Here is a 24,906-nt window from a genome sequence, read left to right as displayed (position 1 = left end):
AGAGTAGTTTGCCATTTCCTTTTCAAGCTCATTTTTAAAATAAGTAACTGAGGCAAACAGGGTTAAGCCCAGGATCATATATCCATTAAATGCCCAAGGCTGGATTTGAACTCATGTAGATGAGTTTTCATGATTCCAAGCCCAGTGCTCTATCCAAAGCACCTTCTAGCTGTCCCTATTGTTTGTTCTTAATAAACAAAAATTCCCCAAACTCATCCTATCTACCTGAAATAGAGAAAGGAAAATAAAATCCATATTACAAGCATGGACAATCAAGGACAGCAGTCCTGTGTTGTCCATGTTCAAATAAATATGTTTTATTCTGCACTCCTGAGTTCTTCATTTTTTAGGAGCAAGTGGGAGCCTAGTTCATCGTATGGTCTCTGAAGTGGTGATTTAACATTGCATTAATTGGAGTTGTCCAAGACATTTTAGCAATACTTTTCCTATATAAATTGTTCTGCTGGTTCTGCTTACTGTATTTTGTATTAGTTCACACTAATGGCATGCTCACATCCAAGAAGGCACTGCTTTATGAGCAAAGCAGATCCACTGTACCTTGACTCCAACATAATGATGTCATTTTGATTTCTCTAAAAGAATGAAGGACAAGAACCAATCAAGTGTGCAGCATAAAGCCATCTATTAAGAAGAGCCACTAGATAGGTGAGACTGAAGATTTCATGACAAGGGGATAAAAGATGGGAGAATTTACTGGAGAAAACAGAATAGAGTAGGACTATTTGTGCATGTAAAGATGTTTGCCTCAGCAAGAAGAAAAGCTACTTCTTCCTGTGGAGATCACCTTCTAATGTGGGAGAAAGTATGAGCATCTGTGTCCACAGAAGCTCTCTGAAGTATGCATGCACTCTAAGGGGGAAAGCTCCAGCAGTTTCAGGGATGAGGAAAGGCTTGTTTTCAGAAGGTGAAATTTAAAGAAGCTAGGGGGCCAAGTGAGAAAGACATTCCAAACATGAAAAAAGCCATGGGAAAGGCAGAGTTATGGAGTGGAAGGTCTTGGTCAGGGATTATCCAGGAGGCCCAGGTGAGGAGGAAAGACATTCCAAATATAAGAGAAGCCATTGGAAGGCAAGAATTTTGGGCTGGAGGGTCTTAGTCAAGATTCATCCTGCAGGCCTGCCCCCTTGTCAGAGAGGAGAAGAGGAGGACTAAGGTGTGAGAAGACTGGAAAAGGTTAGGGGTTGATTATGTGGTATCTGCCATGTTCCAGGAGCGATATAAATACAATCTCATTTGATCTTGTGAAGACTGTCAGGGTCCTTATTAAGGACAGCCAGAGTATATGTACAGAGTACAGATAGACAGGTACAGATTGTTTTTATTCACTCAAGAGTGTGACCCACATCATCAGGGAATGGACACTTGGATCCTTCATTTCAAAGATCATGTAAGTATGGATATGTGTGTGTGTGTTTATGCATGCATGTAAGTTTATTTCTTTCTCCTGAGCCCCTTGACCCAAAGAAGATACAGAAGAGTTCAGGGTAACATCAGTGAGGGCCCATACACAAGAAAACCAACAGGAAAAGAAAATCTTTAGAAAGGGGGTGGGGGGAGGAAGAGACCAAAGGAAATGATTCCATTGTTTTATTGTTTTTATTTAGTCATTCAGCTTGTCCATCTCTTCTTGATCCCATGGACCACAGCATTCCAGGCCCTTTTATCCTTCACTATCTCTCAAAAGTCTATCCAGGTTCATGTTCATTGTTTGCATGACACACTCTGTCCATCTCATCCCCATTTCTTTTTGCTTTACTCTTTCCCAAAATCAGGGTCTTTTCCAATAAGTCCTGTCTCTTCATTATATGGCCAAAGTATTTAGACTTCAGCTTCAGCATTTGATTTCCAGTATTAATTTCTTTAAATATTGCTTAATTTGATCTCTTTGCTATTCAAAAGACTTTCAAAATTCTTCTCCAGGACCATAATTCAAAAGCATCAATTCTGCAGCACTCACCTTTTCTCAGAGTCCAAGACTCACAGACTTCCATTGCTTCTTGAAAAACCATAGCTTTAAATATATGGATTTTTTGGTCATAAAATATAATTTTTTTTTTGCTAAGGTATTTGGGATTAAGTGACTTGCCCAGGGTCACACAGCCAGGAAGTGTTAAGTGTCTGAGATCAGATTTGAACTCACATCTTCCTGACTTTAGGGTTGGTGTTCCCACTGTGTGAGTTCTATCTAACTTTGTATAGCTCACTAGTTTTATTATGAATATCTAAATGGCTCATGGCAAAAAAAAAAAAAAAAAAAGTTCCCCACCCCTGATTTAGAGCATTTCTTCAGATGACTATTATTTGGATTCTTTTCGTTGGAAAGCTATCCATGGATATCCTTTAACCATTCATCAATTGAGAAATGACTAGTATTCTCACAGATTTTACAAGGGTTTTTAATATATTTAAGATATGAAACCTGTATTGGAAGAAACTCCCTATATATTTTTTTCCTCCTGTTTTCTTATATCCTTCTGATTTTGGCTAAATTTCTTTATTTGTACAAATAATGTGATTTTTAATTTAATGTGATATTGTCCATTTTATATCTCACACTCTTGTTTATTCATAAATTCTTCCTATCCACAAACCTGAGAATTTTCCATATTAATAAATTATTTTTCTATAATGTCTCTCTTTAGATCTAGATGATGTATTTGTTTTGATCTTATCTTGGTGAATGGTCTAAGATATTGGCCTTTGCCCAATTCTGCCAGACTGTTTTCTAGCTTTCCCAACGATATTTATCAATAACTATTTCTTATTCCCCAAACTCTGATCTTTACACTTATAAAATATCAGATTACTATAATAATTTGCTGCTACAAATTGTTTCTCTCCTGTTCCAATGATTTACCTTTCCATTTCTTATCTAGTACCACACAATTTTAACAATGACTGCTTTATAAAAGAATTTAAGGTCTGATACTGCCAAACCCCCTTAGTGGGTTTTTAAAATGTTATTCTTGGCTTTTTGAACATCCAAATGAATAGTTATTGTTTTTTCCCTAATTCATTAAAATAAACTTTTGGTCATTAGAAAAGACATTAAATATAGAAATTAGTTTAGGCAAAATTGTCATTTTTGTAATATTAGCCCTACTATGCAATCTTTGATGTTTAGCAAGATGGCACTTTTTTGTGAAAGTCTTTCCACACTGATTACAATCAAAATGTTTCTCTCCCATGTGGATTATCTGATGTCTAGCAAGATGGCACCTCCTTGTGAAAGTCTTTCCACATTGATTGCAATCAAAATGTTGCTCTCCAGTGTGGATTTTCTGGTGTACAACTAGACTACAGCTCTTTGTGTACGTCTTTCCACATTGATTACATTTATAAGGTTTCTCTCCAGAGTGAATTCTCTGATGTTTAGCAAGACTAGATCTTTGCGTGAAAGCCTTTCCACACTGATTACATTCATAAGGTTTTTCTCCAGTGTGAATTCTCTGATGCTGAGCAAGATAGGAGCTCTTTGTGAAAACCTTTCCACAATATTTACAATCAAAAGGCTTCTCTCCAGTATGGATTCTCTGATGGGTAGCAAGACTTGACCTCATTGTGAAAGCTTTTCCACAGTGATTGCAATCAAAAGGTTTTTCACCAGTATGGATTCTCAGATGTTCAGCAAGACGGCACCTCTTGGTGAAAGTCTTTCCACACTGATTACAATCAAAAGGTTTCTCTCCAGTGTGGATTCTTTGATGTTCAGCAAGACTGTCTTTCTGTGTGAAAGCTTTTCCACACTGATTACAATCAAAAGGTTTCTCTCCAGTGTGGATACGCTGATGTTTAACAAGACAGGATCTCGTTGTAAAGGCTTTTCCACACTGATTACAATCAAAAGGTTTCTCTCCTGTGTGCATTCTCTGATGTTCAGCAAGATGGGAGCTATATCTGAAAGCCTTTCCACATTGATTACATTTAAAAGGTTTCTCTCCAGTGTGGATTCTCTGATGTTCAGTAAGACTGCCCCTCTGTGTGAAAGCTTTTCCACACTGATTACAAACAAAAGGTTTCTCTCCAGTGTGGATTCTCTGATGTGTAGCTAGAAGAGACCTCTTGGTGAAAGCCTTTCCACATTCTTTACAATCAAAAGGTTTATCTCCATTATAGATTCTCTGATGCTGAGCAGGATTGGAGCTCTTGGTCGCAGCCTTTCCAGGTTGATTACAATCTAAAGTTTTCTCTCCAGTGTGGTTTCTCTGATGTTCAGCAAGAGTAGACCTCTTTGTGTAAGTATTTCCACATTGATTATATTCAAATGGTTTCTGTTCGGTGTGGATTCTCTGATGGCAAAAAAGGAGTGATTTGTAACAGAAACTCTTCCCACATTCATTACATTTATAAAACTCCCCAATATGGATCTTCTGAGGTCTATCAACATCTGAGTTGCAACCAAAGGCTTTCTCACACTCACCAAATTCATATTTTTTCATTCCAGGATCAAATTTAGGAGGGTAAACCACAGATGAATAATGAGATGAGATTGTGTCAGATTCATTGTATTTATCAGGTTGCTTTCTAGTGTGAATTTGCTGATTAGTAATGAGCTTAGAGTTCTTATTCAAGGCCTTCCCAGCTTCCTTACCAACACAAAATATTTCTCTAGTATCACTTTTCTGATGTCTAATGAGGTCTGAACTCTTGCTGAAGGCCATTTCTGATTGATTATCTGGATATATTTGCATTTCAGGAGGCTTCTCCAGAGACTGAAAATCCTTTATCAGTTCAGTAAAATATTTCCTATAGTCACAATCCAGAAGACAGTGATTTAGGAATAAAGATTGTCTGAATCTCTTTCCAGTTTCATTAAATTCAAAGTCACTCTTTGGATTTTTAACTTCGATTAAACTTTGATTAACTTTGATATTAGATTCATGGGTTTCACTCAAAGTGAAGTTACAGGAAGGATTACTCAAGAATCTCTGTAGGTTACTTTCTTCCATCAAAATCCTCAGCTTTCTACTCATCTCGTTTACTTCAATCCTGGTCTCTACAACTGAAGAAAATAAATAATTAACATAAATATACTAAAAGATATACACACTTAAATAAAAAGAACATCAGTGGTTATTTAAGACTTATGAGGCTCATGACCTTCTCATTACTCACCTAATTCAATAAAATCTCACCACTCACCTAAATGCAATAAAACTTCATGGATGTATTGTTGCAGCAAAAATTGACCTTTAATCATCTATGTCATTGTAAAGAGAAGAGACAGACAGGATATGAAAGTGACTAATGAGATGTACACTACAAAGTGTTGATGTCATCACACACTTATTCATTCCAAGCTAAATATTTACATTAAACAAAAACAGTCAAAAGGCAGAAAACTACCAGATGTGATGTCAACAATTTCTGCAATATTGCTTCAAGTTTTCCCAACAATTTTTACCAAATAATAAATTCTTATCCTAAAATCTTGTCTTTATATTTGTCAAATAAAATATTACTCTGTTTATTTGCTGCTGTAAATTGTGTGCTTACTCTCTTCCAATGATCTATCTTTTTATTTCTTAGTATCAGATATGTTTTGATAATGACTGCTTTATAATACAATTTAAGAAGTGATTTTGCTAAACCTCTTTCCTTCATATTAGTTCCTTTCATATCCTTCATCTTTTGCTCTTCCAAATAAATGCTATTATTTTTCTAATTCAGCAAAATGAGTTTTTGGTAACTGGATTGGGATAATCAAATTGGGAAAATAAAATTGTCATTCTTATTATATTGGTCCTGCTTATGCATGAACACTTATTATTTCTCCAGTTACTTAAACCTGATTTTATTTGCAAAAAAAAAAAAAAAAAAAAAAAAAAAAAAAAAGCCTTTTTTATTTATTTATGTTCATGTAATACCTGGGCTTGTTAGGGCAGGTATAATTACAGATATTTTATACTGCCTAAAGTTATTTTAAATGGAGTATTTCTTACTCTCTCAGAGGCTTTTGTTCTTGATAAACAGGGATGCAGCTAATTTATGTGGATTTATTTATATCTGGTTACTTTACTAAAATTGTTGTTTTATCTAACTTTTAGTTGAGTCTTGTGATTTCTCATATATATCTTCATAGCACCAACTAAAAGAGATATTTTTTATCTCATTTCCTACTCTCATTCTATTTCTTTTTTTCTTATTGCTACTGGAGTGGTTTGCTACTTCCAGGAGTAAAAGTCTCAAATCAGATTTGTACTCTAGGAGAAGTCTTCCTAATTTCAGACCTGGTGTTCTATCCACTCTGCCACCTAATTGCTTTATTACAGAATACAATATTGAATAATATTGATAAGAGAGGGAATCCTTTTTCATACTGGACCTTAGTGAAAAGGCTTCTAGCTAATTGTTATTACAAATAATACTTGTTGATGGCTTTACATAAATGCTTTTTATTAACTTAAGAAAAAATCCTTTAAAATATCTTTGAAGGTTTATTAATAGAAATGAGTTGTGTTTTATCAAAAGATTTTTCTTCAGCTATGATGTAATCATATGTTTTTTGTTTCTTTTCTAATTGATATAATCAATTATGTGAATCATTTCTTTTAAGTAACACATTTCTGCATTCCTGGTATAAATCCTAACTTATCACTATATATAATATAAGGTATTGTTGTATTCTCCTAGGTAGTATTTTATTTAGAATTTTTGCGTCTGTATATATTAATGAAACTGGGTTATAATTTTCTTTCTTTTTTTTCTGGTTTGAATATACATACTATATTTGTTTCAGAAAGGTGCTTGGTGGTAGGTACCCCTTCTTTTCCTATTCTTCAAAATTAAGTCATGTAATATTTGAGTCAGTTGACCTTTAAAAGTTCGATAGTATCCCCTTACCAATCTGTCTTGTTCTGATGCTTTATTTTTAGAAAGCTCATTTATGAATTGTTTAATTTATTTCGTAAAATATGATTATGTAGATATTCTATTTTCTTTTCTGTTAATCCCCTGAGAATAAGGTTCTAACACTACTAGACCTCCAATCCCACCTGCTTCTTCTGTGTCAGGTCTAGCTTTCAGGACTTATTTGTATATGAAAACTGCTCCTTATCTCTCCCAACCCAATTTTATTTTTTTAGAATCAATCCACCATCCTCAATTCAATCCAAGCTTTACTTTCAAACTACCCAAGAGGACATTTTAAAAAATATTCATAACATTTTCATATTTTAAGAATAAACAGTTTAACCTTAATGAGTCCCTTACAACTCTCAGGTAATCCAACAATTTTATATTCTCTCTCCTTATTCTACTCTCCATACTATTTGTTTTTCTAATGAAATGTTTCAGATCTCTTCTGCTTTTTTAATCTTTTGGCTTTAAGTATTTCTGGGTGTCTTAACTTCCTCTTGCCCTATTATATATATATATATATTTTTTTTTTTTTAAGATATTTTCTTCCTTAAGTTTGTGGATTTCTTTTTTTCTGATTTATTGAGTTTCTTTTCAAATTTTCTTGAATTTTTGGTATGCTTTTCTTTATTTCCCCTAATTTTTCCTCAGTTTCTCCTTTGGTTTCTTCAAAGGCTTTGTAAATTTTTCCAAGAATTCTTTTTGGGCTTGAGGCCATTTGAAATTTTTCTTAGAACTGGGTTTGGCTTTTTAAACTTTATGTTTTTCCTCTGACAATGAACCCAGACCATCAGTTTCCAGTTATCTGGTTGATGATAAATTATTCAACTTGACAAGGCTACAAGCTAAGACCAAAGTAGAGAGAAAATTGGTACACACAATTGACTGTGCACTCCACACAGCTCCTAAGTTTGAGATCCACCAGAGAATGGATCCATTCTTTGTGACATGCTAATCTTGTCCTGACAATTAATACCAAGAAAAGACAGGAAATGGTCCTTACCCAGAGACAGCAAATTCTGGACATTCTCCAACATAACCTCCTTGTAGAGCTCCTTCTGAAAATGGTCCAAGAGCCCCCACTCCTCTTCAGTGAAGTCTACCACTATATCCTTGAATGTCACCAACACCTAAGTCATTAAATGTCATATGAGTTAAAGCTGAAAGAGATTCTGGATTCATCTAGTACAACCCTCATGAACACAAAAAAGGAAACTAAAGCAGAGGTGGGATTTGTCTTAAAATCATATAACTTTTATGAATGACAGAATCAACACTTGAAACGAGTCATTAGGAACTCAATGGAATATTGAGAAAAGCCTTTTCTATTTGAAGTGACAATCACATTGGAATACTAAGTTTGTAAAAATATTTTACTATATAATGCTTCTCCCAATGAAATTAGAGAAAAGATCTTTGCTCCATCAGAAGTGTCATGAGTGACATATTAAAAAAATTCTGTGAAGTGTTTGGGAGAAGTTGGCAAGTACTTTGTATCCAGGGGTGGGAGGGAAGACTGAAAATTGAACACTGAGGAAAGAACAAAGAAAAAGGAATGATTTGGCAAATTTCCTTAAAATCTGAAATAATCTTAACTAGGTGAAACTAAGACAATAATCCTAGAGAAATTATTCCCAATATGGCCACAACTGAGTGGTATGGGACTCCTTTCAGCTAAGTGAAGCAGCATTCTCTATTCTTATACTGAAGGGCTGAGATGACGCTAGGTTTGATGGGTCATGGTCAAAGTCATTTACTGTCCTTGCTTAATAATTGCTTTCACTTGTTCATGGAATGTATCCATTCATTTTAATACTGAATTATTGAAAAATTCTCTGTGGAGAAAGGAGGGTTTCCTTCGCTTAATTAAAAAAGTGATATTCGACCAGCTGGGGTGGAGCTTGTGCTAATGCATAAGAAAAAACATCGATCAATTTATTTCTGAAAAAGAAATTGCTTCAACAATCATGTAAGAACTCTAGAAGATTGGGGATGAGGGATAAAATGAATGAGTCAAGAGACCAACTTCTGGCTCTAATATAAGAGAGTGTCCATATCTGCAAATCCTTTCTTTGATAAACAGGAAGATATCATTATTTTCCAGCTTGTGACATGTAGAATCCTGGTTTGACAAATATACTTGGCAGTTGATGCTCTTCCATTTAATTTTCTTCCAATTTCCAGCAGAATGATAGGATTCCCTTATTCAAAAGCTCTTTTTTGGGGTGAGGGGGGAAGTAATTCTCTTTCTTGAAGATAAAAATCTCTTCCTTTTTTGTCATTTTGATTTTCTTTGAAATATCTGACTTGTCTTCTATTTCCAATATATATTTCATTTTTACCTTCCATTCTATATTGAATTTCTGAGTAATCAAAGAGGCATTCTCTTATTTTCTGCATTCCAAAATCTAATATCAACTGTTTTCAGGGAAAGATTTCCATTTTAAATAAAGCCTGAGCTGATTGAGAGTACATGAACTCAAATGTGTAACTAGTACAAATGAGCTACCAAGTGGAATTTGAGAATTTTCCTGATCATTATATTCTGTAAAGGGCTAGAACTGAGCAATGCACTTGGATAATGAAGCAGGTGAGACTAATTGCCAATTGGACAGTTCCCTATTAACTTGTTTGAAGGTTGACCCTCCCCAGCTGTTCTGTGCTGACTTGATTGGTGGGACAAAGAGGGGGAAGTGACCTGTGTGGGAGGAGTAGGAAGAGGAATTGAGACGCAGAAGCTGACTCAGTCTCTCCTAGCGTTTGAGGGAGGAAGGTGTATATGAGAGGTTGCTAGGCCTAACCCCCTGACCTTGACCATAAAAGATCAAGAATAAAGAGTTTAGTGATCCTGACTGTGGCTGATTTCTGGGAAGACAGAGTTCCAGCATTTTGGCGCCCAATGTGGGGCTGGCATCCTCCTTCCACTGAAGTCCTCAGGTGACCAGGAGATTAGGTGAGTATTCTAAGGGAAATTATTATAATATAATCCTATAGAGGATATAATTAAGATAATTGACGAGAAGAGTTTACTTGTAACCAGCCCACAAATGGATAGTCTCTTAGAGTCATTGAATCACACGTCCCCTTGGTTCTTAAAGGAAGAAAAACTAAGCATAGATAACTGGAAGCTAGTGGGACTTGAAATGAAAGAATTTTATGCAAAAAATGGGCCTTGTTCAATTTCTGCAGAGGTATTTTATATATACAATGTGATTCAATTAGACTTAAGCTATAGAGCAAGTTATAGGAGAAGGAAAAGTGAACAGAGGAGGAAGTGTGAGGAACAAAAGATAGAAAATAAGCAAACTCAAGGCCTTGCCAGAGGGCAAGGGGATTTGAATGAGGAATTAGGGTTTGTTGACTCTGATTATCCGGAAGAAATTTCAACCCTTTCTACAGAGCAGATTATTGATCAGCCCACATCAACTTCACCTTCAGGGATGGAGGGAGGAGTAGTGGGAGGGGTGGTGATATCATCGGCACCTCCCCCCCAGCAATCACCAACCCCCATAACTAGATTACAGAAAGAGCTTATTGAAGCCATTCAAAATGGAAAAGAAATAGATAATGATTTCAAACTTCAAAATTTTCCCGTGATTCAACAGCATAATTCTGCAGGTCAAGAAAGTAGAACATATACTCCTTTTAATATGGATGTCCTTAAAGACCTGAAAAAAGCTTGCACTCTCTTTGGGGCTACATCAAATTATGTTAAGATGTTAATACACAATTTGGCTTATGAAACTTTAACCCCTAGTTACTGGAAAATCATTGCAAAGTTGTGCTTAGAACCTAGACAAAACTTGTTGTGGTTTTCTGAATATAGTGAGCTCTGAGGCATTCAAGCCCAACAAAATAGTCAAAGTGGAGTTAATACTTCAATCACCTGTGACCTACTAACAAGTGTAGGTTCCTATGCAGATGCTTCGGTACAGATTAATTACTCCATAACAGCATTTGAGCAAATTGCTGCTGCTGCTGCTATTAAAGCATGGGTTTCTCTCCCAGTAAAAACTACAAGTGTGAGACCTACACAAAAATTGTACAAGGACCAAATGAACCCTTTGCTGATTTTGTGGCACGTTTGCAGACAGCTGTCACACGGACTAATGGTAAAAATTAAGTAACAGACACTTTGGTGAGGCAACTTGCTAGAGACAATGCCAATGAGGTTTGTAGAAGGATTATACTAGGACTACATAGGGATGCTCCTTTAGAGGAGATCATAAGACACTGTGCCACAATGGGCACAAATACCTTTTGTAGCCAGGCTATGGTGCAGATTTCCCAAGATCCCAACATAGGAAGACAGGGTCCCTTTTGGCAAGGGACTTCCAGAGAGACTTGTCAATGCTTTCAATGCGGTAAAGTAGGACATCTGAAAGCTCAATGTTGGCATAGAAACAGAGTGAGAAAATAGGCTGGGAGAACAAGACCCCAAACCCCATGTCCAAAATGCAACAGAGGACTCCATTGGACATCAGAGTGTAGACTGATTCAGGGAAACGGGATGAGGGGCCCAGCTCCAGGACCCCAGGCAAAAAACACTTGGGGCATGATGGCAGCCAATGCCACACCCAGAGAGTGCCTCCAAGTCTAATACCCAGACATGACCAATAAGCCAGGAAGCCATCTGAGAGGAGAAAGGGATTACACAATCAGTCAGCCAGGAAGCAACATGATGGGAGAAAGGGACTACAATTAGGGAGGATAGAGTTGTATGGACCTGGAGAGGTGAAATCTGTTCCTCTCCAACCTATGGATCCTTTGCCTCCAGGGACAGTAGGCTTGACCATTTCACCTCCTGAGAGTACTTACAAGACAGTGTTTATTCATACACTGATGTGGGAAACTGGGGAATGTGTAGATAATATCCCAGTCACTAACACAGGGAGACAATGTGTGACTTATCAACCAGGGAAAGTAGTAGCACTGAATTTATTGATACAGACCCCTAATAAGCAATCTGATGACAGTCACCCATGTTCTGACTCCAAGCAGCAAAACCCAGGAATATACTGGACTGCAGCTGTAACAGCTGATCAACCTATGCTCACCATCTATATAAATAGCATAACATTAGAAGGGCTGGTGGACACAGGTGCAGATCGAACAGTCATTAGGGGTGCCAACTGGCCCAGTCACTGGCCAAAGACTAAGGCAGACACCTACATGTCTGGGGTAGGAAGATCAATAGCAGCTGAAGCTAGTGCTACCCCTTTAAGATGGATATTTGAAGGTGAAACAGGAGTTTTTACTCCTTTTATAGTTGAAAAAATCCCCATCAATCTGTGGGGAAGAGACATTTTACAACAATTAGGGTTAAAAATGAGTACTTCAGTTTTTTAGGCAGGGCTGCTGGTGAAGGCCTGCCACCACTTTAACCTGTTCCTATGCAATGGAAAACTGAACACCAGTGTGGATAGAACAGTGGCCCTTAGGTAGCGATAAAATTCAGGCCTTACTAAACATAGTACAGGAACAACTTGACCAAGGACACTTACAACCTTCTCTAAGTCCTTGGAATTCCCCAGTATTTGTTATAAAAAAGAAATCTGGAAAATGGAAGATGTTGACTGATTTATTAAGAAAGGTAAATGAACAGATGGAAACTATGGGAACTCTTCAACCTGGACTTCCATCTCCTACTCAGTTGCCTAGAGAATGGCCTCTGTGGGTTATAGACATTAAGGATTGTTTCTATTCTATCCCTCTAGATAAGGAGGATATGAAAAGTTTTGCCTTTTCAGTGCCCAACATTAACTTAGCTGAGCCTTATAAAAGATATGAATGGACAGTTTTGCCACAGGGAATGAAAAACAGCCCTACTATGCGTCAAATGTATGTTGTTGCTGCTCTTAGTCCAGTAAGAAAAGCATTTCCAAAAGTAATGTTATTACATTACATGGATGATATATTGGGATGTGCACCTGAGGAACAAATGTTAGAAGCATGTCTACAAAAAACCATAGAAACACCAAGGAATTATAAATTGCACATAGCTTCAGAAAAGATTCAAAGATATGCTCCTTTTCAATATTTAGGATATGAAGTATATCCTAAGGTGCTTAAAGTACAAAAACTCTCCTTAAGAACAGAGAAGCTAAACACCTTAAATGACTTCCAGAAATTGATAGGAGATATCCAATGGATGCGTCCCGTGCTAGGCTTGACTACCTGTCAATTGCAACCATTATATGACATTTTAAGGGGAGACAGTGCTTTAAATTCACCACGCCAGCTTACAAAAGAAGCTCAAGAGGCTTTGAGACAAGTTGAACTGGCTATAACCAATGTGGTTGAAACAGTCACTCAAAAACCCTTGGAAATATCAGTTTTTGCTACACAAGAGGCACCCACAGCAGTCCTTCATCAAGGAGACAGTGTGATAGAGTGGGTGAACCTCCCAGCACAACCAAAACAAAGCCTTATTCCTTACCCAGTGCTTGTGGCTAGAATTTTATTAAAGGTCATTAAACGAGCAGCAAAATTATCTGGGATAAAATCTGATAAGATATACATCTTTTATACTAATGTACAAGTTAATGTGTGCTGTGAAACCGTCCCAGAGTGGCAAATTTTATTGGCCGTGGCTCCAAATTTTACACCCAGGTCTGCTTTAAAGATAACCAGACTGTTACATAATTTGCGATGGATTCTTGAAGAAAAGGTTTCTAAAGTTCCTCTTAAAGGACCAACTATCTTTACAGATGCATCCAAGCATAATATTTGCGCTTTATATTCTTGTGACTTAACTATAAAGAGAGTGATCAGAACTCCTTTTCAGTCCACTCAGCAGAATGAATTGTATTCAATCATTCTAGCTCTTGCTTATTATCCGGGAGACATAAATATAATATCTGATTCGGCCTATTCAGTAGGTGTGTGTTAGGTTCTTACTAAGTGCTAGTGAGATAATGAGATATTAGGTTCTTACTAAGTGCTAAGTCGGTACTTGACAATTCTCTAGTTCCGGCCTTTTCTGGGGAAGAGCTTGCATGCTTAGGAGGAGCAAGTTCATTGGTTGAAGTAATTCTTCCTAGAAGCCCTTGCATTATCCCACACCCATTCTCTGGGAGGATAAAGAGGGCAGCTCTGGAGGAAAAAGGAAGTCTCTGCTCTAGACCAGACTTGAAGCAACTCTCTGCAGGAAGGGAAATCACTTCTCTGGATAAGAGTTAACGGCAACTGTCTGGAGACAACGGTTCTCTACAGGAAGAAGAATCTGTCCAAGAGATTTGAGTTGACACAGCAGATCTCCTCCCAGAGAGCGATCGGCAACTTCTGTTGACAACAGCACGTTACAGGTGTGGTACAAAGAATTGCCACAGCCCAAATAAAATTTGTAGCCTCCAATATATATCACCTCTTTAAGGAACTTCAAGAGTGAGTGAGAAAGCACCCAGGTAAGATTTATATCTTGCATATCCACTCCCATAGTGGACTTCCAAGTCCTATTTTTGATGGTAATTCAAAGGCAGATAGTCTTCTGACCATGTTGGCCAGTACTCCTTTATTTCAAGAAGCACAAGAACTTCATTCTAAATATCATCAGGCTGCCCGAGCTTTACGTTTACAATTTGGAATAATAAAAGATGCTAAAGCATAGTAAAAGCCTGTACAGATTGCCTTCCTTTCCATGCTCCTACACTCCCTCCAGGGATTTGGCAAATGGATGTGACCCATTATAAATCTTTTGGTCATCTATCTTTTATCCATGTCATGGTAGACACCTTTTCAGGATTCACATTTGCAATGCCAGCAGCAAAAGGGACAGCCTGAGTGGTCACTGAATTCCTTATACAAGCATTTGCAATTATGGATGTGCCACAAGCAATAAAAACAGACAATGGACTTGCATATACATCTAAACATTTTGTACACTTTTGTGCACAGTATAAGATTTTACATACCACAGGCATACCCTTTAATCCTCAAGGGCAGGCAATAGTAGAGGGAAGAAACAGAGATATTAAGACACTCCTCCAAAAACAAAAGAAAGGAGGAGCCACGGGTAACCCTAGAGAACTTCTAAATTTAGTTCCCTATACCATTAATTTTTAAATTTTTGACAAAAGATGCATTGGCTCCGGCAGACAGGTTTTATAACCCACCAGAAGGGCAGTATCCAGTGCTAGCAGCTCCACTGTCTTTAGATAATCGCCAGGTGAAGTGGAGAGACCCAGAAAGTGGGGAATAGAAGGGACCAGATAGGTTAATTGCTTGGGGGAAAGGGTTTGCTTTCATCTCCACAGATGGAGAAGGAATCAGATGGGTGCCAACGAGCCATATTCACCTTGTCCATCGGAGAGAGATGGAGCAGACCCTTGAAAGGAAGAAGACCCAAGAAACATCGGGTGGTTCCGTTGCTGACTGTGCCCATCACTGAAAGAACCTGGCAGTTATGGCATTTGACTCATGGACATCAAAAACTGTTGGACTTGAAAATCCTCAGAAATCATTGGATTCTCTGAGATGTGTGATAAGACCGTTATAGGACTTGAAAACCCTCAGGAATCATTGGATTCTCTGAGACATGATAAGATCATTGTAGGACTTGAAAGCCCTCAGGAATCATTGGATTCTCTGAGACATCATAAGACTATTGTAGGACTTGATATTCTTTAGGCAATGACTCAAGGCTATTAAGATTTTTAAGATCTTATCCCAGCCCTATCTGCAAAAGGCCAAAGAACTTCCTAGAAACAAAGAATTTATAGTTACCTTGATGAAATCTAGAATGGCGTAACTAAATGAAATTAGGGTTAATTGAGGTCTAGTGGTAGGTTTGGGGTACAAGGAGTCAAATAGAGCTTCCCTGCAACCCCTTTGGATTTGGTGCAAGGATACAGAGTTAAATGAGGTCTAGTGGTAGCACAAAGTCCCCTGTAAAGGAATTTGCAGACCCGAAAACCTAGATTGATAAAAGAGGTTTATTATGGGGTTTGGAAGTAAGGTTAAATTTAGTTAGTAAAAGGTAAAGAGAAGAGGACACCAGACCCAGTGTTCCAGTAGGCTGAGAGTTGGCCTGTTTTGACCCTCTGCAAAGAGAGGACTCCAGCTTGGCTCTTTTATAAGGAGAGATTTAGCTAAAGGGGCCTATAGGTGGAGTCCTAAGTTGGTTCCTCAATGGGTTTCATTGAGGGCTATAATTTGCTAGGTGGGGGTTGGGAAACCTGAGAAGATCATTAGAATGGGGGCTGGGACAGCCCAAGTTGGCTCAGATCCCGGTGGGGGTTATGAGAGCCCCAATATCTCCTATTGGAATTCAAAAGGGTGTGCGAATTTATGCTCTTTTGACTGAGGAGACTACCCAATTGGATGAACCCTTATCTTCCTCTCTACCCCCACTACTATTCTCTGTCCATCTTTATAAATATCTTTATATATATAATATATATATGTCTATGTTCATCACTTGTGAGAAATTTCAAGCCACTGGGCATGGAAGAGGTGAAGTTAAAAGTCTTTAATTATGCAACTGGCAAAGTGGGTGACTATAGAAGAGGCACACTTTTAGAAGTAAGATCCAACCCTTTTATTTTTGTTCTAGCTGCCACAACTCTGCTCTGTTTCCCCATTAGCAAAGTACTACAGAGTGCAAAACTTCCTGGTCTGGTCATTACATATTTGATCCTTGATATATCACCCTCTCCTACCACATGTGTTGCGTGTCCATTAAAATGAGCCTTAGCTTCTTCCAAGGCAGAGAAAATAATATTCATAAACTAGTAAGCTTGCTTAGTTAATGCAAGCCTTAACCTTTGTCCTACTTACACATTTCCTAAGGTAGACATAGCTCTAGGACTTGGAGGAGACGACACCCACATCCTATTAAGTATAATGTTAACTAGTCCCTGTGATTTCCCCTTTTCAGGGGAACAAAAGATCTTAATTCTTTCTCTCACCTTCCCAATTTCTTTCCTCTTTGAACTTTGGGAAATACAATCATATCATTTGTATTCATAACTCATAACATTTAACGCTAAGGCTTTCATCTGGCAAGTGGAGCATTTAAATGTTAATTTTTGAGAAGATATAATTGACTCCACTTGATTTTACACTGATTGTTGTTATATGAATGTGCTTTGTCCTCTTTTATATCTCCCTTCTCTCAATCCTTTTAAGAAAACTCCTGATCACTATACACTTCAACAACGATATTGTATGAAGATATATTCTAATTGAAGTGGATATCTTCAACATAAAGAAGATCTAATTCAGTTCCAGTTGATCAATGATGGACAGAAACAGCTACACCCAGAGAAGGAACACTGGGAATTGAGTGTAAACTGTGTGCACAACTGTCTTTCTACCCAGGTTATTTATACCTTCAGAATCCAATTCTTAACGTGCAATAAGAAATTGGATTTTACACACATATATTGTATCTAGGATATACTGTAACACATGTAAAATGTATAGGATTGCCTGTTAGCTAGGGGAGGGAGTAAAGGGAGGGAGGGGAAAATTTGGAAAAGTGAATACAAGGGATAATGTAAAAAAAAAAAAAAAATTACCCATGCATATGTACTGTCAAAAAAAATATAATTATAAAATTAAAAAAAAAAGAAATACTTTTGCTTCCATCTTAATAAAAACCAAGATTTGGAAAAAAAAAAACCAACAAAACAAAACAAAACAAAACAAAAAAAAAACTCCTGGATCACTTCCTGTCCTGTTATTGAGTCTAAAAAGGCACAAAGGGCTTAGAAAATGTTTATTAACTTCCTGGACTAATCAACCTGCCACAGTTTTCCTTGGACTGATGTATGAAGCCACGCTAAAACCCTCTGTAACAGACTTTTCTAACTCTAAATCCACAGGTTCACATCTTTTTTTCTTTTCCAAATAATTTCTTTCTTTTGGTCCTAACCAGATCTCACCCAGACTTCTGGACTTCTGCCCACCACTTCCCTCAAACAGCCCCTTCCCCTTTTCTTTCCTACTTCCCTTTAGGTTAAAAAAGTTTCTCTATGAAACTAAATATGTCTGATATTCTCTCTTTGAACCAAATCCGACAAGATTAAGGTTCACACAATCTTAAATCTGACTTCAAGATTCGGAGAGGAGATAAAGTGTGGGTCTCTGTCACCTGTGGAAGTATGAGATAACGCATATCCCTCAGCCACTCGTGGAAAATGTCACCCTCCTGAATGGATAAGTAAAGCACACTTTAGTCTCTGGCTGTTCCTAGCAAGGACTCTGAAGGAGCAAACGAGATCATATTTACATGGCTACTGGTACATGGCAGACACCACCGAACTAATCCCCAAAGCCCTGCCAATTTTCTCCCCTCTTCTTCCCCTCCTCCTCCTGGAGCCAGGGTCACTGGGCTGTGGCTGAGTCTCCACCAAGACCCTCCCTCCCGTAACGCTGGCATCCAGAGGCTTCTCTCACCCTGGGAATGTCCTCCTTCCTCCTTTGAATCTCAGCTAAACTTTCTAAAACAAGCTTTCGCTGGTCCTCAAAACTGGTAGAGCCTCCCTCTACAAGTGCCTCCCATCCACACTATAGAGACCTTGTTTTGAGATGTTTTTTTTTTTTTTTAATTGACTGTTAGGTCATGGAGGGCAGGCACTGCTTTATTTTCAACTTTTCTTTGCATCCCCAGTAGGTTGGCACAGTGCTTGGCACAGAGGTGCCACATTCTCAATGCTTACTGACTTGATCTAAGAAATGGCAAAGGAGAAGGACTCAAAAGAGTCCTAGGAGCAGCCGTGTGGCCTGAGGGGGCAGGAAATGGGCAGTGCCTGGGGAACGATTCCTGCCCTGCTGCCACCCTTGCCAGGGACCCCCTCCCTCTGACAGAAGGAAACTTCCTGGGCTCGCCCTGCACTGATGCTGCTCAGCTCCGGGGAGGGACCGCACTCACCTGGCACGAGGGGCTCCGGCTGCCGGGGGCCATGGCTCTGCTTCCGGGCTTGGTCCTCTGCTTGAGGAGCTGGGGAGGGAGAGGGAGCTCAGACAGGGAGGACGGGGCCTGAGGCTCCTCTGCGGGGGGAGGATGCGGACCTGCCCACACTGAGGGACAGAGCTCTGAGGGACGGTGGGGAGCGGCTGCTCCCCAGGAGGAGGCGGGGAGGGTCAGGCCTGGAAGCAGCCGGGTGTGAGCAGGAAGAGGGTTTTCCTCTCCCCCAATTCTTTCTCTTTGCCATCATGCTCTAGCCCGACCTCCTCCAGAGAGCGGGAGGCAGAAGGAGCTCGGATCCCAGGTGAGATGAGACCAGGCAGGGCCTCAGTTCTCCCGGACCCACAGCTCTCTTTCCTTCTCATGTTTTGGGGGCAAAATGAAGATTCGGAAGTTGCGACTTACTGGTAAAGTGGGGGACAGCACCCGGGACCTTTGGGATGTGACAAGAGCAGGAGGGAGCAGCCCGGGAGCCGGGCCGGGAGGGAGCAGCTCCGGAGCCGGGCCGGGAGGGAGCTCTTCCCCGGGGGACACTGCCCGAGAGGATGCGGGGGCCGGGAGGGGCCTGGCCCAGACCTACCTGGGACTGTAGGGGCAGAGAAGCAGAAATCTCAGCTCAAAAGGGAAGAAAGAGACTCACTGGCAAGGGAAGAAGGTGGCGCGGTGCTTGTTTCAGTTCCTGTTTTCCGCCAGCCCTCCCTAGCAGGGGTCTCCTAGTGGCCCCGAAGATAGGGCCCCGAAGCTCCACCCGCCCACCCCGGAGGCCCCCGGCACGGCCCCTTTCCTCCAATCACACCCAGGACCAGGCCCTCAGGCCCCGCCCACCTTTCCTCCCCAAGCCCCGCCTCCGTCACATGGAACGCCTTGGTCATTGCTTTGGCCCCTTCTCCGCCCTCCTCCTCCCAGGCCTCCAGACCCCACCCCCAGGCTCCGATTCCACCCGGGCCCCACCCACCTGGCCGTCTTCTCTGAGGGCTGTGCTCCTACTCCACTCTCCCCCCTGCTTTAGGCCTCGGTCCCTCCCCAGCAGAAGCAGGCTTTCTTCCCCCCGCCTCACTCCACTTCTTCCTGCCAAGGACATGCCCCTCCTGCGGCCCCGCCCCCTCAGGCCTCCCTGGGCCCCCGGAGCCCGGCCTCGCGCATCCAACTTCGCTCTCCGGCCCCGGCAGCCTTGGCTCCCCGGCCTCACCGAGGAGCTTTCCCTCTGTCTCCCCCTCCCCCAGCAGGAACCCAGCCGGATCCTCCGGGGCGGCTGCGGCCGGGAAGTCGGGACCCCCGGGGCCCAGGGCGCCCGCCCCTGCCCGGGTTATGAGCCTCCTTCTCATTTACCCGAGCCTTGACGCCCCCCTCCGAGAGCGGGCGCTTGGCTGCTACCTGATGCAGCAACTGCAGTGCACCCCGCTTGTTCCCTCTCCACCCTCCCAACCCCGTGCTAATGGGGAGGGGAGAGGGGCAGGAAGCTGGGCGTCCCGGTCCTGGAGCAGGGGACGGCAGGAAGCCTGGATGGCGGCCGGAGGCCAGAGGAGGTGCACGGAGCTCCAACCCCGCCACGAGATCCTTAGCGAACCTTCTTTGGCTTTTTTCTTTTCACTTTATCTTTCAAAGAACAGCGGAGGACAGGGGCCCGCAGGTGCCAGGGCTGGGGAGGGCAGCCTTAGGGCATAGACTGGCACCCCGGAGCGGTGCCGGGGCAGAGCGGGGTTTCCTCTCGCTTCCGCTTAGCTGAGTAGGAGACAGAGGGAATGTTGGGGATGCCAATAAAACCAAAAGAGCCAGGCTACCTGTGTGTACTCCTGTGCGGGTGCACATGCACCTATTTATGTGTACATGTACAGACACACGCAGCTCAGGGGTCTCCACATCTTGGACTCCACCCTTTTTCCCCGAGAGATTTGGCTACAGAGCGCTCTCCCATCTGACCTCTTCCCTTGGTCCCCAATGCTTTCTGCTTCAGAAGCCTTTAACTTTAGGTAATCCAGCGGAGCCTTTTCTCCTCTGTAACTGTCTCTGTCTCCAGATGGCTTAAGATCCCATCTCCTTCCCAGAGCTCCTTTTTTTATACCATGACCTTTCACACTAAGGTGGCAGATCATTTTTGGCCAGATAGGTTACTTTGTTCATTCCTGATCTCTTTCAGTGCAGTCCAACTGAGGGTCTGGATTTCCTCCAGCCACTATCCCCTTCAAGTCTACCTGGCCTGTTCTCTTTAATATCAGAATAATTGCTATGAATAGTCTATCTACCATATACATTATATATCCTACATGGTCTATCTACATCTGCATTGTACGATTTCTATTATATCTATATCTGTATATGTACGTATGTGATTTTCAAACGTATCATCCCACTGTGTGAGTGGGGCTGGTTATCACAGGTTTATAAATGCACTGTGACTAGCTAACAGAAGGATTGATGGGGAGAACAAGACCCCGGCATGAGGGCGTGTCCCGGTGTCCAGCTGGGCCCAGGCAGGGCATTGGCAGGATCATCTTGACCCCACAGTTGCTCTATTCAACCAGGAGGCCAAGCAATAGATGCCGCCCCCCAGGTTACTTTGTATGACTTTCTGAGGCAAGTCACTAGTACAGTTAACATTCTTTGCTTTGATTCCTTTACTATAAAAGATCTCCCCTTTCCCCTTGTTAATGGTGAATTCTGCTAGGGAACTTTGCCTTGTGGAATTACAATAAAGCTATTCCACTGGAATGGAATGGGTTTGAGTCTGGGTATTTTTGACTTCTTGACCACTTCAGGACTACTTCTGTGCAGGAAAGGGGAGGGGATATCATAGGCGTAGGAAACTGCATATAATCTGAGACATTGGAGTTGCTAATGTGCTTTGAAATTTGTTTGACTTTCTTCCTCTTATTTTATTCTAAATGATAAGGAATGGTTTCCTTAGGGTGGCAAGGTGGGAAATGCAGGGGATATCAATATCAAGATATTAAAATTAACTTTTTAAGATAGAGGGACAAAGGGTCTGTTTGACCCTTTGGGAAGGGGGACCCTTCAGGGTTGGGTCCCATCCTGCAGCCTGGTGCAGCAGGGTTGCTCAAGCTGCCCTCAGGATTGTGGTTGGGGGTAGCTCTGCCCTTCAAATGGTGAGCAGGGACAGCACACTCTTCCTGGAGAGCCTCCCTTTCCAAAAGTTCCAGCCTTGGCACCCTGAGTTCCCTGAGAGGAATCCCACCCGCCAGTTGGACCTGATCTGTTTTCCCCATTACCCTTGTAGCGCTGAGCCATTCCCATGAGGGAGCACTGCCATTCGACTCTTTTTTGGCCAACCCCAGACTGCCAAACTCAAGAACCCTCACTGGAGCTTCACTCCGAGTCTGGGAGATCTGCCTTGGGCACTAAGACACTGTGACTTTGTTGTGCTCAAGAAGCAATATGTGAGTGGTGGGTCTTGTACCAGGGCTTCCTAGTTGTGAAGCTGACTGGGTCTCCACAAGGCGCAGGGGTTCTCAAGCCAGAAGCCGTCTGCTGAGGACGTTTATGCGGCCTGCAGGCAAATGGGCTGAGGGGTGGAGACAGAGTGTGAGTTTTTGTTTTTACTATAGTCCAGCCCTCCAACAGTCTGAGGGACAGGGAACTGGCCCTCTATTTAAAAAGGTTGAGGACTACTGCATGGCATAGGGCATCCTAACTCTCTGGAGGGCGCTCTTGAAACCTCTGGGAGCCAGGGCCTGTTGGGCTCTCTGGTGTTCAGGGCCACAACTCTTCTCTCTCATTTCATAAGGCAGCCCACCTATTCCTCAGCCCTGTTTTTGTGCTCTGCTCATAGAAGTCAGTCCAGCCTCTCTGGGGAGCATTCCAGTCTGGGGAGCTTGAAAGGTTGGGAGCTGCAGGCCCGTCTTAGTCTCTCCCATGGCTTCTCTTCCTCCTATAGCTCTGCCTTCTCAGAACTCTCCCTTTCCCCAACAAAGGACCCTAAAAGAGGAAGAGGTTGAGGAGGAAGAAATAGCTTCTGGAGTCCTGACCAATCACAGTGGGAGACCACAGGTATGTTGGCTTTGACTTTCTCCAGGGGTTACAAGTCTTTGATCTCACTGGGCTTCCCAGTGGCCACCACAGCAATGAAGTTACTGAGTGTCAGGGGGTCTTTGGAGTTCTTGCCTCAGTTGCCCTCCATGCCCTCATCTTCTATATGGGGAGTGTGCATCTAAGCTCAGTATCTTCCTGGGAGTCTTTAAGAGGCAGCTAGATGGGGCACTGGGTAGAGCTTTGGATCAGGAAGCCCTGGGGTCCAATCCAGCTAAAGAGACTTACTCTGCAGCCTTGGGCAGGCCATTTTATTACTGTCTATCTCAATTTCTTCATCTGCAAGAGAAGGATAATGATAGCCCTACCTCCCAGAGTGAGAGGATTCAAGGCAATATTTGGAAGTGATTTTTCAAAATTTAAAACTCTTCTTGCTTGCTATTTTTCTGTGTTCTTCTTGCCATGGGCCCTGATGGTGTGGTAGGAAGTATTGTCTCCTATTGTCTTTGACTACTTGATAAAAAGCAAGTTTTCTCCTGGCAGTGAGAAGATGTATCACCTCTGCTTTCACTGCCTTTTTCTTGGGCCTCTGCTTTCATTTATGGCAAAAACATCCAAGTTCATGTGATTGAGTCACAGTCTATCCTTGACTTGCTTCCACTTTTAATGGTTCTTTGTCCTCCAATTTGCTGTCATCAATAAATTTTAAGCAGATATTCCTTATCATGGTTAGGAATCATCTCTCTTTATACAATGACTCCAGCAATGTAACAAGGCAGAGCACAAAATCAATTGAAACTTAACAAAGTAATTAAATAAAACAAGCTTGGGAGGGAGGAAGCACTAGGAAATGCAGTTCAATCCCTTCCCTATCCTTGTTACAAGGGGTTACAGAACACACACATCATGTCAGATGGACTTGGCAGATATATTGCTTAGTTTTGCTGAACTGGCTTTCTTCATCACTGGTTTTAAGTTAAGTTCTTTGTGTGGGAGATGAGGGAATCTGTTGGAAAATGGAGGTAAGTTTTTGAAAGGGAAAAAAAAAACAGTCTTTTTAGTCCTGTTCTTTTCAGAACTTTTTCCTTCAAGGCTGTCAAATTTTCTTAATTTTTTTTCACAACTTCTGAAATATGGCCAAGAGTGGAAAATAGCATTTTATATGTAGCATCCCACATTTATGGATCCCAATCCCTGCAAAGATCTAGGAAGAAGAGGCGCCTTCTCATGTCTCTTATTTAGGGCCTGTTCGTTATATTTTTTACAACATTTTATTTTTGTTTTTGTCTTGGTATATCTCTCTAGTTACATTATTATAATTATTAAGTAGGGGCAGCTAGGTGGTGCAGTGGATAGAGCACCAGCCCTGAATTCAGGAGGACCCGAGTTCAAATCTGGTCTCAGATACTTAACACTTCCTAGCTGTGTGACCCTGGGCAAGTCACTTAACCCCAGCCTCAATAAATAAATAAATATATATATATATATATATATATATATATATATATATATATATATATGTATAATGTAGTCATTTCTTGGCTCTGCATCAATTCATTGAAATATTTCCATGCTTCTTTGTATTCATTGTGATCATTTCTTTAGGAATGGTGATTTTCTATTACACTCACCTGTACAGAAAGCTTGGAACAATCTCCTTTGTGCCCTAGGAGAAGATCGTAATCTTTAAAAATTATCAAAAAATATAAAAAATAAAAAAGACTGATCATAGAGAGCTACTATGAAGATAGGCAATACCAGAACACTTCAAGCCCAGAAGACAACATCAAAGATAAAACACCTCTAAATGAATCCTCAAAGTGGGGACATGAACTGGTCTCAAGCTCAAAAGGCTCTCTTGGAAGAGTTCAAAAAGGATCTTAAAAGAAAAATAGAAGAAAAATGGGGAAGTAAATGAGAGCTTTGTAGAAAAGTTTGGAAAAGGGGACACAGAAATTGACTAAAGAAACCAACTCCTTGGTGAGATATAAAATAAATCCACAAAAATATCAGCCTTTTTATATTACCAACAACGTCCAGCAGCAAGAGATATAAAGAGAAATTCCATTTAAAATAAGTGATGATAATATAAAATATTTGGGAGTCTACCTGTCAAGGCAAAGTCAGGAACT

General features: G+C 40.9%; 1 protein-coding gene across 5 annotated transcripts; it reads right to left on the bottom strand.

The window, feature by feature from the left end:
* Nucleotides 1-1,603: 1,603 nt before the first annotated feature.
* On the bottom strand, nt 1,604-19,530 carry LOC141564574 (uncharacterized). Of its 5 annotated transcripts, XM_074307203.1 has the most exons (5): nt 19,371-19,530; nt 18,755-18,823; nt 7,883-8,009; nt 5,164-5,221; nt 1,604-5,023 (listed from the first exon to the last, which is right to left on the bottom strand). In XM_074307203.1, exons 3-5 carry the CDS (start codon nt 7,904-7,906, stop codon nt 3,030-3,032), a joined length of 2,076 nt encoding a protein of 691 aa, XP_074163304.1. In that variant the 5' UTR covers nt 7,907-8,009; nt 18,755-18,823; nt 19,371-19,530; the 3' UTR covers nt 1,604-3,029. The 5 variants fall into 5 exon arrangements, with proteins under 5 accessions (XP_074163304.1, XP_074163302.1, XP_074163305.1 ...); XM_074307201.1 differs by lacking the exon at nt 5,164-5,221; XM_074307204.1 differs by lacking the exon at nt 18,755-18,823.
* Between the last annotated feature and the right edge of the window lie 5,376 nt (nt 19,531-24,906).

This window comes from Sminthopsis crassicaudata, chromosome 3, assembly GCF_048593235.1.
Source record: "Sminthopsis crassicaudata isolate SCR6 chromosome 3, ASM4859323v1, whole genome shotgun sequence".
NCBI lineage: Eukaryota > Metazoa > Chordata > Mammalia > Dasyuromorphia > Dasyuridae > Sminthopsis > Sminthopsis crassicaudata.
The sequence above is the reverse complement of the archived record's forward strand: the minus strand, read 5'-3'. Positions and strand labels throughout refer to the sequence as shown.

Coding starts and splice junctions, on each gene's coding strand:
- LOC141564574 (XM_074307201.1), bottom strand. CDS start 18,787: ATGGCCCCCGGCAGCCGGAGCCCCTCGTGCCAG. Junction 8,010..18,754: donor GCCGGAGCCCCTCGTGCCAG/GTGAGTGCGGTC, acceptor TTAATGACTTAG/GTGTTGGTGACATTCAAGGA. Junction 5,024..7,882: donor CCAGAATTTGCTGTCTCTGG/GTAAGGACCATT, acceptor TATTTTCTTCAG/TTGTAGAGACCAGGATTGAA.